This window comes from Setaria italica, chromosome VII (genome assembly GCF_000263155.2).
Source record: "Setaria italica strain Yugu1 chromosome VII, Setaria_italica_v2.0, whole genome shotgun sequence".
Taxonomy (NCBI): Eukaryota; Viridiplantae; Streptophyta; class Magnoliopsida; order Poales; family Poaceae; genus Setaria; species Setaria italica.
Genome location: NC_028456.1, coordinates 13,387,168 through 13,402,061, shown reverse-complemented (window position 1 = coordinate 13,402,061; position 14,894 = coordinate 13,387,168). Strand labels below are relative to the sequence as shown.

Here is a 14,894-nt window from a genome sequence, read left to right as displayed (position 1 = left end):
GGAGTCCGAGGTGGAGCTTGGAACCCAAGAACGAAGTGGCAGCCGCCAATGAAGTCGAGGCCTGCAGGTTTAGGCCCTCGAGACCAAAAGCTGACATGAAGGCTGTCAGGCCGCTGTAGGTCTTGCTAATTGTTCTGCCCGTCAGAGGCTGGTCCATCGTCCACCGGACGATGGTCCCCTCTTGCTACACCGGGTGATGAGGAACATGATAGGGTCCCTCCCGAGGTGAACCGAGAGAGAGACTGGTTGATAGATGACCGCCTAGCCACCATGGATTTCGAGAGTGAGCAGATGGACCCCCCTCTCCCAAACAGGGCCTGAATCTCCGACGCCACCTGTAATCAAAATCAATCACAAACCAAACCCAGTCACAGTGCACACCGCGTCACCGCGCACCCCGTCCTACTACTAGGAATCCTCTCTCCCCCCTCTATATCCCCTTCCTCCGAATGGAAGCGGCGCCCCACCCGCGGCAGCAACACCGGCGGCGCCGGCACGCCTAAATGCGTCGCCCCCTCGCCGCCGCCGCCGTCCTCCGCCTCCGCCTCCTCTCCTCCTCCTCCACCACCCCGGCCCGCCTCCTCTCCCCCTCCGCTTTCCTCCTCTCCCGCCGCGACGACGACGACGGCCGCGAGGGCCCCTCCTCTTCGCCGCCCCCGCTGCCCCCGCCTGCTGCCTCGTCGTTCTCGCCCCGCCCGCTCCTCACCTCCGCCTCCGGCGCCGCGGGCCTCCTCGGCCTCCGCGGCGGTTTGTGGCGGCGGGCGCTCCCTCCCGCGGCGTCGCGGCCCCATGGCGCCGTCGACGACGCGCCTCCCGTCCGGCTCACCATCTCCCGCAGTAAGAAAGGGCGGACTTTTTCCGCCCCCCTCTGTTTCGTTTCCTCTTTGCCTCTCCTTTGTGATTATTTTGGTTCTTACCGTGTGCTTCTTGCTGCTTTGGTGCAGGTTATTCTCTGCGTGTGGCCAAGGGCAAGAAGAAGGCACATTTTGACGATGAGCACAGGTTATCCCCATTTCTTGGTTTCCTTTCTGAACATTGCGTGCCTATTCCACCACCAACGCGTTGCTAACAGATTTACTATGCTTTATGTTTTGGCCATCCCTCTTTGATGTTCTTCATGTCATATGTGAAATATAGTTAGGGGACTTGTATACAAACCCTAGGGGGATGAAAAGGTGTTCCAAAACGATCTTGCACACAATGTCAGAAAATTAGGAGAAGATTAGAGAAAATGTGCTTCTGTGATGTGATGGTAGAAATGCTATTGCCTCTATGCTGCATTAGGAGATAGAATTATTCCGATTAGCAAATGAGGAACACTGTAATGTAGGGACTAGGAAGTGTGAGGCTTGAGATGATCCAAGCTTTAGAGGAAAGGATCGTTTACTTTATCCATTTTGTAGACTACTAGTTGTTTGCAGATCAGGCATGGAAAAAAGGTCCACTTTGAATTATTTATGAATTAATGTGAGGTTTAAGTCAAAATCATGATGCTTCCTGATAAACATTTATTGCATACAACACTTTTATTCTTTCGTACCGCAATAAATAAAAGCAATTGCAAAGGATATCCAACATTGCATTTTTAGCAGAATGTCATTGTTACAACTTTGTTTGGATGATCCATAAGGCTATTTGCTGATGTTCATTTTGTTTGGTTCATTTGCTAATGGAATGTGACCTCAGCCATCGAGCGGTTAATACGGCACTGTGGTGTAACTTCCTCGTCTTCTCCCTAAAGTTTGGTGTGTGGATTACGACTTCAAGTCATGTTATGCTAGCTGAGCTAGTGCATTCTGTTGCAGACTTCGCTAACCAGGTATGCTTATTCTTTGCAATGACAGTTGATGTTTATACATTTCCTGTCTATTTCATGACCAGGATCAATGAACCTGTGACCTTACTGTTTATCTAATTTCAGGCTCTTCTTGCATATGGTTTGAGCAGCTCAAGACGTGCTCCAGATGCTCTACACCCGTATGTGTCATCAATTATTTTGGATTATGGGCTTCGCCAGAAAATAAATGGAATTTTCTTTACTGTACTTTCTTTGTTTGATAAATTCATTCCCTCCCTTCTCATGGAAGAGAACCACTCCTTTCCTTTGAAGTAAAATATCATGGATTCAGGGTTAGGAAAAAGCTTGTTTTTAGTTATCATTCCAATTTCATATTAGTCGTTATACAACCAATGATGAGATTACATTTGGTACACTACAAGCTGCAATGATGCCTTGTGTTTTGACAGATGTTAATCCAAACTTTCTCTTTTTGCAGCTATGGTTATTCAAAGGAAAGATTTGTATGGTCCCTAATTTCTGCTGTTGGAATATTTTGCTTGGGTTCAGGTGCTACCATTGTGCATGGAGTTCAAAACTTATGGAGTTCTCAGGTACGATAGGAAATTGTCATTTGAGTTGCTGGAACTTTATATACAACATTCCATTTTATTGTCAAATATTACTACTCAAGCATGATGGTCATATCCTTATACTTTTGATCGACAGCCCCCGGAGAACATTCACTGGGCTGCACTAGTGATTGGTGGTTCCTTCCTAATTGAAGGTGCTGCTCGCTTGCTGCTACTTCTCTCATCCCTCCCTCCCTCCCTCCTCCCCCCCCTCTCTCTCTGGTTTACCTATACTTATTGTGAAATCCTCTCTCTCTCTGTGGTTTATTCTAGCTATACTTATTGAGAAATCCTGTCTTCTGTTAGGTGCTTCACTTCTTGTTGCTATAAAGGCTGTTAGGAAAGGTGCAGAAGCAGAAGGAATGAGTATCAGGGATTACATCTGGCGTGGTCATGATCCAACTTCTGTTGCTGTTATGACCGAAGTGAGCAATTTTACTACCTAACATTTTTCTCCCATTTAGTTCAATCACTGCATCATACTGATTTTCATTTGTGCCATTTGTAATGGTTACTTTAGTCTCTGGTTTCTTTTTCATTTATCATTCATCCCCTGTTACTTCCTGCCTTGATTTCATTCCCAGTTTCTCATATCCAATATTGTCCTATAGGATGGTGCTGCTGTTACAGGCCTTGCTATTGCTGCAGCATCTTTGGTGGCTGTTCAAACGACAGGAAATGCTATGTATGATCCAATTGGCTCAATCATAGTCGGCAATTTACTGGGAATGGTATGCTATGTTTTGTTGCTTCATAATTCATACTTCTTTCACTTATGTGGCTCATAGTTTGTTTTATAGATGACTGATTGATGTAAATCCAAAATCGATTACTTTTGTCTGTGCTTGTATGCTAAACTACTTGGCGTGTCAGTCTCATAACCTGATCAAACGCAAAGCAAATTTAGTAGTATTTCTGATGTTTTAGCAGTGACGCAAAAAACTTGTCAAAGTTAGAGAAGCTTGACCTAGGACAAAACTAAAACGACTTGCATTTTAGGACAAGGGCCCAGGGGAGCATGATGTAAAGCTAGGATAACAAGCACAACTCCTGTAAAAAATTGCAAAATTACTGTTTTTTTAAGAAAGATCATTTTCTTCATTTTAATGGAACTAAAAGTAGAAATGGTTTAGTAATGAAATCGAACTGTAGCCAAATGTTTTTAATTCTGGTCAAGACTGAAACAAGAGCATTTTTCCGCAAAGTCCAACAAGACTTGTCCAATGGCAGCTACCTCTATATGCTTTTCATTCTGGCAAGTGTTTGGACCTCTGAATGTCTGTTAATGATTTGGTTCTCTATTTTTTATGATTTTCTGTACTTGTTGGAAAGCAGTGGTTCAATAGCTCTGTTCTCTTTGCAGGTTGCTATTTTTCTCATTCAGAGGAACAGACATGCTTTAATTGGCCGGGCTATTGATGATCACGACATGCAGCGTGTCCTTGAATTTCTTAAGTCTGATCCGGTGAGCTTTTGCGTCGTAATTTCGGAACTGCTTAGAAGCAAATTCGTGAAGCTGATTTCATATTTTCTTGCAGGTTGTAGATGCTCTTTATGATTGCAAAAGTGAGGTGATTGGACCTGGATTTTTTAGATTCAAGGCTGAAATTGGTAAAAGCCCTTATGTTCTGGCATTTCTCCATCTCTAAAGCAGTTACTTCATTGTCATCACTTTCAGTTAGTATGTGTGATGGCAATTGAAACTTTTACATATTTCTAATGCTGGGATGGCTCCTTTTTGGATTTGATCTGAGTTAGACTAATTTTACTAGTAATCAGAGTGCAGTACTTTGAAAGAGTAGGAAACCAATGAGTCACGCTTAGTGATTAGTGTGTTTCGTGATAAGGTGGTGAACTTATCTGGTATGCCGTAACCTGTGACAATATTCTGCATGATTTTGATGTTACTACTGCAGTACTGCTGGCAGATGGTGCCTGCCGTGATCTATACTGCCACCCCAAGCCCATTTAATTTTTTAATGAGATGGAAAATTTGACTACCCTTTGGGGGTAATCGTTGTTATTGAACACTTCAGATAGTTAATCCTTTTCTTCTATTTGCTTAAGTGAATTTGGATTTGTAATCAATCAAGTTGATTTGGTCTTATATGTAAAGAGTTGTCATACCTTTCACTAATGGTTCTAGTATTGAAGGTGTTTAGTTTAGAGACATGCTGCAGCCAACTAATCTCTTGACTTGAATTTGCATTTTGCTAAACACTTTAGGTTAGAGATGTCTACAATTGGCATGGGCAGCTCCCATCATAGTTTTCCCACTGGGCCTGGCTTTTCTGAATGCATGTTTGTTGGGGCTGGCACTGGTATAGCTTATGGGGTTGCGGTTGGGTGATAGCGCTTCATTTTCATCAGCATCCCTACCTAGGTTACTTATTGCTAATTATTATCTTTTATTGAATGGTCTTATGACCCTGCTACGCTTCGTTTCCCAGTTCAATACCTGTTCCTTTTTGCTTTAGGAAAAGACCTTTTGATATTTATTGCTGTTTCTTTGGTCTAATCATCTCACAGATTTCAATGGAGTTGTTCTGGTGCAAAATTATTTGGAGAGGACTGGCCGTGGAACATGGGCCAAACAGGTACCTTTGCCCCCTTGAAAATACTGTGTCTGCAGGATGTGCTTTTTTGTAGTCGTATTCTTCTGTCAGTAATTTAGTGAATTATCGCTATTTTTTCTTTTTGTTTAAATTTTAGTTGATTTTTTCCCCTGTTACTATTTCAGCTGTCAGTTTATTGATGTTTGGTTGCTTTGTCACATGCTATTCTTGCACTTATCATGACATCATGATTGCTCTAATACTTCCTGTTGCTAATTAGAAACAATAGGAAATATAAATAAAAGTCATTTTTAATAAAAGAATGGGGAAACAGTTGCGTGCACTTAGCATATATATTGTCTCGATATTCTGGGAAAGAACAATGTCAAGAAGTCAAGAAGTAGAATGTGTCAAGTTTCATCATGTCACAGTTACCGGGCATGTGAGCTGTGGTCTTGTACCCTTGTTTTACTATACCTTTCAAAAGAACTCTTAAGACTATTCCAAGTTTCCAACACATCAGGCAACTAAGAACCACCTTTTTGTTTTATGCCTGCCGTTTCTCATAATAATATAGATAATGCTTATTTACTCAGACTTTTTATTATTTGCCTTGTACAGTTCCGGGAAGCTGCAATGTCCAAGGATGATACGGAGTTACTCCGGGTCATGGCTAACTATGGTATGTGAAATATATGTTCCTCTATAGACAGATCTACCCTTGCTACCTTGGTCTGAAACCATACTGCTTCTACAGGTGAGGATGTAGTGGAAGCTCTGGGATATGAGGTGGATCGTCTGGAATCAGAGATCCAGAAGCTTGTTCCTGGTATCAAACATGTTGACATCGAAGCACACAACCCAGAAGGGCTTTCTCTTAGAGCAGAAGTTTTGTAGATTACCTGCGTACACCGCATTAATTAATCACACTTGCTGATCACTGCCAGTTTGATTTGTTTCTGACGGCATTTGATATGTTTGCCCCTTTGTTGCTTTTCCATCGTGGTCAATATAAGAATCAGATGGCTATTATTTGTAACAGAGAAGGGGAAAAAATACCAGCCTTTTTACTCAGACCCTGTTTGGCCAATTTTGGGATCTAGGGCATGGTTTTTGGAGTGATTGCTTCCCCTAAATACTGCAGCAAATTGGTCTGACTTGTGTTTACTCTGCTGGCAAATTGTAGCAAGATTTGCTGATGATTTATTGATTTTAGAGTGCTGTTTGACCAAGCAGCCTGTGTGGCCAGAAAACAGGAACCGTTCCATAGAAATCACTGTGAAAATATACTGTGTTATATGTTGAACTTCTGTGGCCTGATTGATGTATGCTGACAAAAAATAACTATAGCACCAGCCAGACTGGATGCCGCGTCATCCATATGCGGACAATTCATGTATAGTAGTTACAATTCTTTGAATAACACGCCAACTCCGTGGGGATAGACTTCCAATGAACTGTAACTGAAGCTATATCCAAATTGTGCAGGCATTTTGAAGAAAATGAAACACAGCTCATAAACAAAGCTCAACCAAAGCAAACAGGACCACGGCGGCAATTGAAGGCGAAAGGCCAACTGCGATCCTATAGCTTGACCACACAAACTCAAACGAGTGTGTACTGAGTACTGGGAAGGTAACACTGCAAAAAGAAAAAAAGTATACACATTCCATTCATTGTCCAAAATCTCAGGAAGAAACTAGATAACAGGAGCATTTTCCTATATGGACTGACACATTTTGTTCAGGCACCACCACATTGGCCCTTCGAGGCATGAACACAGATGTGTACCTCTCCTAAATATTTTCTGCAGTTCTATGCGTGTGCGCAGTACTCTTCCAAGAGATCGCGGAAGAGAGATCCTTCAGTTTCCATGAGCTTCATAGGTTTGTCATACTCCACTAATTTACCTGGAGAAGTAAGTTAGCTCATCAGTATATCAGTATGAAGTCTCGTACTGCAAACTGCCCTAATACAGATTTGGTTTTATTTTTTTCATAAGACAGAACAATTGAACAGGAAAAATATAAAACCTAAGTTAAGAACAGTTGAGCATTATTCATGGTGTGCAAAGTAAAGCATTGTAAAAGTTCTCTAAAGTTAATAGGAATAACTGATGCAGAAAAGGCTGAAGTGATATTGAACTTTTCGGACAGCCAGATACTACTGAGTGCAGGTCATTTTGCCTGCCTGAAACGTCAAAGAATTCCATCTGGTACATCTTCCAATGCTGAACCGTTGGTCCATGAGTATAGTACCATCACTATGTGCTCTAATAAGATGCTGAGAAGAGAACCTTACCATCACTGATTGCAAGTACCATACTGCAGTTCATAACTGTCGGTATACGATGCGCAGCAGTGATTACAGTGCAGTCTTTGAATTCTGTCCGGATGATTTTCTGAAGGATAGCATCGGTTGCATTGTCTATAGAGGCTGTGGCCTCATCGAGAACTAAGATACGGCATCTTCTCAAAAGTATTCGTCCTAGACAGATGAGCTGCCTCTGTCCCATGCTCCAATTTGATCCGTCTTCAACAACTGTACAGCAAGATCTTAGTCAACCACTTTTGTGCGGCGCAGAGATAAATCCCATATTTTGAAACAGATAAAAGGCAATTGTGCCATTGAAAACATTTTCATAATGTTAAGGTTGAAAAGAAACCAAGGTATAGACAGATGGAGCAAGGCCTACTTACCCGGTGAATCCAATCCCTGTACCTTCTCCTGGACAGAGTCAAGAAGTTGGCATTTGTGAAGAACCTGCACCAGATTAGTAACTTACCAATTTATTGGTTCCTTTTTTGTTTGATTGATTGAAGATGTGTACCATAAAAATGGTCGAGAGGCTTTGTTACATCTGACGAGCTCCTAAATCAGTTCAGTCATCTCATTTGATAATGTTCTGATTCTTTTCTTCTGAAATTGTTAAGCATTATCTCATTGCTTCATGGTAATCTGAACATACAATTGCCATATCTTCTCATTGTTCCAACAATTGAAAAATTAAAAATAAAAAGCATAAATCTGAACACTGAATAACAAAAGGAACAGCTGATGTAGGAGTATATATTATAAAACATCTTACCTCCCATATTTCTTCATCCGTGAATTTCCCAATAGGGTCAAGATTGTACCTTATGGTGCCCTGAAAAAGTGTCAGATCTTGTGGAATGATACCTAAACGTGATCGCAGGTCATATAAGCCTATTGTGGTGATGTCTATGGAGTCTACCAATATTTTCCCTTCAGCTGGCTCAACAAGACGAAACAATGCACCAATTAAAGTTGTCTTGCCACTTCCTGTCCGGCCAACAATACCAATTTTATCTCCACCTTCGAAGGTGCAAGTGATTCCATGTAGCACAAAGGGAGCATCTTGCCTATACCTAATCTGTTTAATAAAAACCAGTCACACAATTTCGTTAGAATTCATAATTTCCATTCAAGTGATACATGTAAAAATTTTATTTTGATATCCTTTAAATCTCTAAGATCCACCCTGCCAACTTGGGGCCAGTCTTGTGCCGGTTGATGTTCTTCAACAACTTCGGCTGCTTCACTTTGTATCTCCATGAACTGGTTCACCCTTTCCACGGAGACAATTTGATTTGCAAGGCTGCATTGGTTTTGAATGGAGAAAACAATGGACACATTTAAGGATAGAGCATATGACAATGCCATTCCTACAAAACCTGTGCAAAGTATGAACAGGAATAATCAGTGTTTCTTACGGAATTTGAGTGCTCATAACTTGAATAATATCAAATGTATATATGCTTTTTTTTCTTCCACTAATCAAGCCATGCATTCATCTTGGTTTTGCCATTTTGCATTCATTGGACTCAAATGCTAATGAATCAAATCAGAGCGAATAACATTCCCCTTAAGGAAACAGGCATTGCCGACATAATACTGTTATCAAAATTGCATTATCATTATAAAAACGCCAAGTCACCAACATTTATATGCATCCAGCAGAACTGGCAGCATGAGAAATATACAACAAATCAACAATCACCGGGTATTGTGTCCGTCGGCCTAAAAAAGGTATAGAAAGATCATTACTTTCATGGCTTGATTTCAGGAGCCTAAGAAGACATAGGATATTCTTTAAAGTGCATCTAACAATTTACTGGAAATCAGATGCAAGAATCAATGGTGATAGAGGTTGCAGGCTATTTTTAACTTATGTCCAATATTTGCATCGTTTTGGCAATACTAGCAACTACTAAGAATTGCTCACCGGGGCTAAATGTTCCAGGAGGAAGAAGAGCCATGGCAAAGACACAAAATGAAACAATAACAGCACTCATGGTTTCCAGCCGTAGAATCAGCCATTCAGTTGCTGCAAAATTATAAAAGTACACGCTAGCATTCTTGTCAACAAGCTCTAAATATTTAGCAAGGAAACAATCTTCTTCCTTAAAGGCCCGAATTGTTGTAGCCCCTGAAATCGCTTCACCTAAGTGTTTAGCTAGAGTGGACTTGGTAGTGCCACTGATCCGCATCAGTTCCTTAGCTGAGGCTAAATAGTACCGCTGCATGACCAAGCATAACAGATTCCAGTCAACTGGAGCTGTGAGTAGAAGAGACAAGAGAGCTGACTTCTCAGCCCATGGCCGTGGTGTCAAACACGTCCATAAAAAAACAGGGACCGGTTAACAGCCTTAACCTTCTATTTTTTTTTGCATGAAAAGTTTTCAGGTTTTAAATTTTGTCCAAATCTATTTAAAAAAATGTTGTCCAAAGTTTCACAAAAGATCAACATTTAACTAAATATTAAAATTTGCTCCAAATAGGAAAATCCTTGCCATTACAATTGATGAGTAGCCCAATAAAATTGAGTCCAGCCAACAGAGTCGCACAAAATTACCTGCAATCTGGTTGCCAAAACTATCATTGGCACTACAATAAATAGAATTTTCCATGTAACAACAGCCAAGACCCCCAGATTGCTATATGCGTTTAAGCTGGCACTAATGCTAAACATGAAGGTGAATGGAACATCAAGGTCAATAATACTTAAATCTGAAGAAACCTGCGTGAGAAAAGGCATCAGGTTAAAACATCGATAAAAAATCCCCAATTCTAGAAGGAATCTTGATTTTATTGTGTTTTCCACTATCTGATCTTTTAAAGGATTATTACCCGGCTAAGTACCCTTCCAAGAGGGGTAGAGTCGTAGAAGGACACTGGTGCACGGCACAATGAAACAAGTAATTGGGAAAATAAGGATCTTGATGTCTGGACCCCAAGAACAACAATAAATAAGGATCTTGATAGTAGGAAGAACGTCATACAAACTCCAATAACAATGTACACCAAAATCAACTTCAGTGTATTAACACTAGGATTCTGGACATTTGCTGCCATCCATGAATTCTGTGATTTTTGCCCAGCTAGGAGAACTATGTAGGAAATAGCACAAAGAGAGACATTCAAGAAGCCTTTGTTCTGGCGCAGGTAGAGCATATAAGGTTTGAGGCCTGTATCCCTAATTTCTCTTTCCTCTTTTTTAATCAACTGATCTGCTGGTGATGGCTTCACAGACTCTAAACATAAGCTTCCATGAGTATCATTTTTCTCCTTAGTCGATATTTCCTTTGCTTTTTGTGGTAACTTTTTGTTGGGATCTGAAACACCAATAGTATTTTTGTGAGCATTTACAAGCTTCTGAAATTCTTGACAAGACACCACTAGACTTGATAAGGTGCTGATCAGATAATCTTCCCATTTGACATTAACTGCAAAAGACTCTATTTTATCAACAAATGGAACATATAATAAACAGAAAACCATGTGATTAGGGTGAATGTAAAACACAAACCAGGATGGAATCAAATACGGGTAGAAAATCCACTTGGTGGGTCACCAAAAGAACAGTCTTGTCTGATAGAGCACCCATAACATATTCCTGTGCAACAAGAAAATTTTTGAAAACCAATCAATGCTCAGGTAATGATATTGCGTCTCACAATTGTTACATCGTTCTTACATTGAAGAGACTTGTTGCTGTATGGGCATCAACAACACTGAAAGGGTTGTCAAGCAGATAGATGTCTGCATTTTCGTATAACACACGAGCAAGCTGAATACGTTGCTTCTGACCACCGCTAAGAGTTACCCCTTTCTCACCAATTTGACTATGATCCCCATAAGGGAACATTTCAAGGTCCTTGACTAAGCAGCACCTTGAAAGCGTTTCTTGGTATCTTTGCTTGTCCATTGGACATACAAAGAGAATATTATTTTCCACACTTCCTGTTTGGATCCATGCATTTTAAGAAACATATGCAATTTTCCCACAAACTTGGATCTGAATGATTTGATGACGATTAATCAGTAGAATTTAAATTTTTACCCAAAAAAGGAGTTAATTAGCATAATTTTTGTTGGTGAGGATTTAGGTTATACTGATTAATTGTCATCAAATCATTCAGATTCAAGTTTTTCTTGGTGAGGAATTAATTAACATAATCATATCATAAATTTCGTATTGCTCAACTATTAGGTAGTAAACTCTATAACTGCAATTGAGGGACAGAGTTTGCAGAGATTATAATTTTTTTCAATCAGCTGATGCATTGGGAACTTAACCAAAGTAGCATTTTCTTGCATGACGTGTTCAAAATCTCACAAACTACCGCTGCAAGATTTTCTGTTCCGTAAATATGAAGGTAATAGAAAAGCATACCATGCCTTCTGTTTTGAGGACCTCTCCTAGTACTGCAGCCAAAAGTGTTGTCTTCCCCGACCCCACCTCGCCACAGATTGCAACCTTCGCTCCATTTTTTACCACCAAATTTATATTCTTCAAAGTTGATTTAAAGGGGTTCTCATCCCATGAAAAACTGCCAGAGTTTATCACTATTGGAAACTCGCCTACACAATGTTTGTTTCTTACTTGTCCACTCAGCTCAGGTGCATCAAGAAACTTTGCAATCCTACTGAAAGCAACCTTAGCTTGTATTACAACTCCAATAACATCTGGTATCTGCCTAATTGGATCTTGCACAAGGCTCAGAGTTGCAACAAGGGTGAAGACATTGCTAGCATCTAGAGGAATCTTCAAAAGGTAGCATGTGAGGAAGGTTGCAGCCGAAACAAAAACCGGTGATGCCCAGAACAGCACTCTGCTGTATGCTTTACTAAGCTGGAATGCTGACAACCACTTATATTCAACCTCCCTTAACCCCTCGATGACCATCTTGAAATGCTTCTCCCATGCATAAAGTTTCAAGACTTTCATATGAGTTAAGGACTCGGACATGGCCTTCAGTCTCACATCTTGCGCTTTCCTGAGTTCACTCTGAAATTTGTGTTGCAGTTTGGCTACTGGAGCATTGCAAAGCACAGTGATTACGATGACAACCAGTGATGCAGTCATGGCAAGACCAACTGCATTATACAGAATCGACAGAGCAATGCAAAGTTGAAGACTTGCCGTCCATGTTTGATGGAACCGGTATGGGAATTCCCCGATCCTGTAGGCGTCGACAGTGACAGCTCATGATCTCTGCAGAAGAATGCTCCATTTTTGCTGTGTTGGATAATTTCTGTTGCTTCTTATAGATAGCAGCTGACAGGAATGACCTTACCTGCAGTCCCAACCTCCGAGTTCGGAAATACCACTGCCTCTGAGACAAAGATTCACAACATTTGCAAAAGAACAGTGCTGCAGCCAGGACATAGGCTTCATATGTAAAGGTCCCTTTCCCCTAGGAAACATTGACGAATGCCTTCGAGAAGCAATGGGCCTGAAGATAGTGTGAGCACCTTTACTAACGTAAATAAACCTGAGACCATGATCCCACTTTTGTGACAGGAAAGGATTGTCCAAAAGACCGATGGCGTGCCATTTCCCTGCAGCTGCTTGTTGCTGTTCATCTTCTCGAAGAACATCAAGTACTGGTTGTGTGCCCGATCTGCGTGGTCTAAAAGTGACAAGTCTTTTGCAAAACCCGGCTTTTGCAATAGTGGTCCAAAACCCGGCTTTTGCAAAAGGGGCCACCTGACTGGCAGAATGAGCCGTGTCACCATCACCATTGGTCTCGAGGTTCAGTGGCTCACATAAATCGTTGTCGGTTCCTCCATAACCATCTTCCCTGATGTGCCAAATACCATATACAATGAGGAGAATCGTCCCCAATAGGAACAGAACATCTAAACAAGCCTTCATGGTGATGGCCTTATCTGAGAGGTCGATGCGAACAACTGAAGAGTAAGAAATGAATGCGGCGCATACGGTCAGGGAAACTGACCAGAACCGAACAAATGCCACTCCAAGGAACCATGGCCTGACGCCGAAAGCAAAGCCGGTAAGGATCAGGCTGAACCCTTGAAGCAATGACACCAGCCACCAATGTGGCAGGTAAACAGAAGCATCCACGGCCACCATCCACAGTCCCAGGCCAAGATAAACCAAGCCCAAGCTGCCATCGAACACCACACCAGCAAGCTGCAAAGGTGAATTGAATCTGAGTGTGACAAGTTGCCGCGCAGAAGCTCTGTTCTTTCGACACCTGAGAAGCAGCTGCAAGGCAGGGAAATGACAAGGAGTGCAGCGACGCCAATCAGCAGCAGAGAGTTCGCGCAAGTACAAGAGACTGAAGCTTGCTCGGTGCGAATTGGGCTCCTGCACAAGTTCATCCTCCAAGGTGATGAAGGTGAGAGAGGTGATAACTGATAAGCTAGAGGGCTCACTTGTGGAGAGGGGAGACCCAAGTGGAGAAGCGCAACGCCCAAAGAATGAAACAAGTAAACGGCGCATGAATATTTCGTTCTTGTTGATCAAATCGGCAACATGAATTCCTTCAGCCACTTAAAAGTGGCCTTACTTATCAAGGAGCACCAGCAACAGCTCCATCACATTGGAAGAACATGTGAATACTACCTAACCTTACCGTTTCGTCAGGGAGTGGTTTGCTTGTTTTTTTTTGGCTGTATGTCCTTTTATTCTTTTTACAGTTGTTGTGTGGCTGTGGTGGTCGTTTTTTCCCCTCTTCTTTGTTCTTTGATCACGTTGTGCTAGTGGCTTAGTTGTGACCACCTACCCCACACTGATCTGTTTTTTTCTGTTTTCCTCCCTCTCTGATAAAATTTAATGGCAAATCGCGTGTCGTCTCGTCCTTTAGAAAAAAACTTGGCACCTGGAGAATACAAATGTATGCATCAAGTATGGTCATTTTTCTGCCTCACAAAAATTTTTTAAATTTTTTTCCCTCGGAAGAGGAAACAAAATAAAACATCTTTTACTAAGAAGAGGAAAATATGAAAAAAGGGGGAAAAAAGGAGAGCCAGAGGTGTAGTTTCATTCCATGAAGATAAGCTTACTCAAGGCACACCCACTCCAAAAAGGCAACTAAGCATTGCGACACCTCATCAATTATGACATGGCATGCTAATTATGAAGAGAGAGGGAAGGAGTTTATCATGATGAAACTCTGTATACATTGATTCCAAGATTATGAAATCCGATGAAATTAGAATTGGGAACTAGAGAGTTTCATTTCATCTCATCACATCCAATCACGTGCCTCACAATTAAATGATATGTCCAGTCTATGAAACTATGGAATGAAATTCTGCATTGTAAGATCTTATTTTATTCATCTACTTAAACCTCTTTCGATGATATGTCACTCTTGGAAACTGCGATTTGAAACCTCCTGCTAGGAATAGCCTAATAATATTGCTAGACATTTAACTGGCCCACACTTTCGTTTGGTATATGCGGAAGATAAGAGTATCAGTTTTACAATTCATCCACTGAAGACTCAAGCTCAGTTTGTCTTCTTTTCCAGGGCATTTGAATTTGCAGTAAGTGGTGTAAGTAACTAAATCTCCATGAATATGTATTCCGTAGCAAAACTAGCTACAAAATTTCTTGTATTACAAGGAACATTTCTCAATAAACTATTTCCATGT

At 41.3% G+C, this 14,894-nt stretch overlaps 1 protein-coding gene and 1 pseudogene across 1 annotated transcript; one reads left to right on the top strand and one right to left on the bottom strand.

Moving 5' to 3' along the window:
• The first annotated feature begins 384 nt into the window (after window positions 1-384).
• Window positions 385-6,082, top strand: LOC101764662 (metal tolerance protein C4). The gene is made up of 13 exons (XM_004975171.3): window positions 385-837; window positions 945-1,002; window positions 1,687-1,819; window positions 1,922-1,977; window positions 2,277-2,391; window positions 2,507-2,564; window positions 2,716-2,834; window positions 3,021-3,140; window positions 3,773-3,874; window positions 3,948-4,020; window positions 4,939-5,006; window positions 5,586-5,646; window positions 5,722-6,082. The coding sequence occupies exons 1-13, from the start codon at window positions 504-506 to the stop codon at window positions 5,859-5,861; spliced, it is 1,437 nt and encodes a 478-aa protein (XP_004975228.1). The 5' UTR covers window positions 385-503; the 3' UTR covers window positions 5,862-6,082.
• A 186-nt stretch (window positions 6,083-6,268) lies between these two features.
• On the bottom strand, window positions 6,269-13,773 carry LOC101764252 (annotated as a pseudogene).
• Between the last annotated feature and the right edge of the window lie 1,121 nt (window positions 13,774-14,894).

Excerpts from the sequence above, each read along its gene's own strand:
- LOC101764662 (XM_004975171.3), top strand. The coding sequence starts at position 504 with ATGCGTCGCCCCCTCGCCGCCGCCGCCGTCCTCCGCCTCCGCCTCCTC. Across the intron at positions 3,141-3,772 it reads TCGGCAATTTACTGGGAATG|GTTGCTATTTTTCTCATTCA; the intron begins GTATGCTATGTT and ends TTCTCTTTGCAG. Across the intron at positions 5,007-5,585 it reads GTGGAACATGGGCCAAACAG|TTCCGGGAAGCTGCAATGTC; the intron begins GTACCTTTGCCC and ends TGCCTTGTACAG.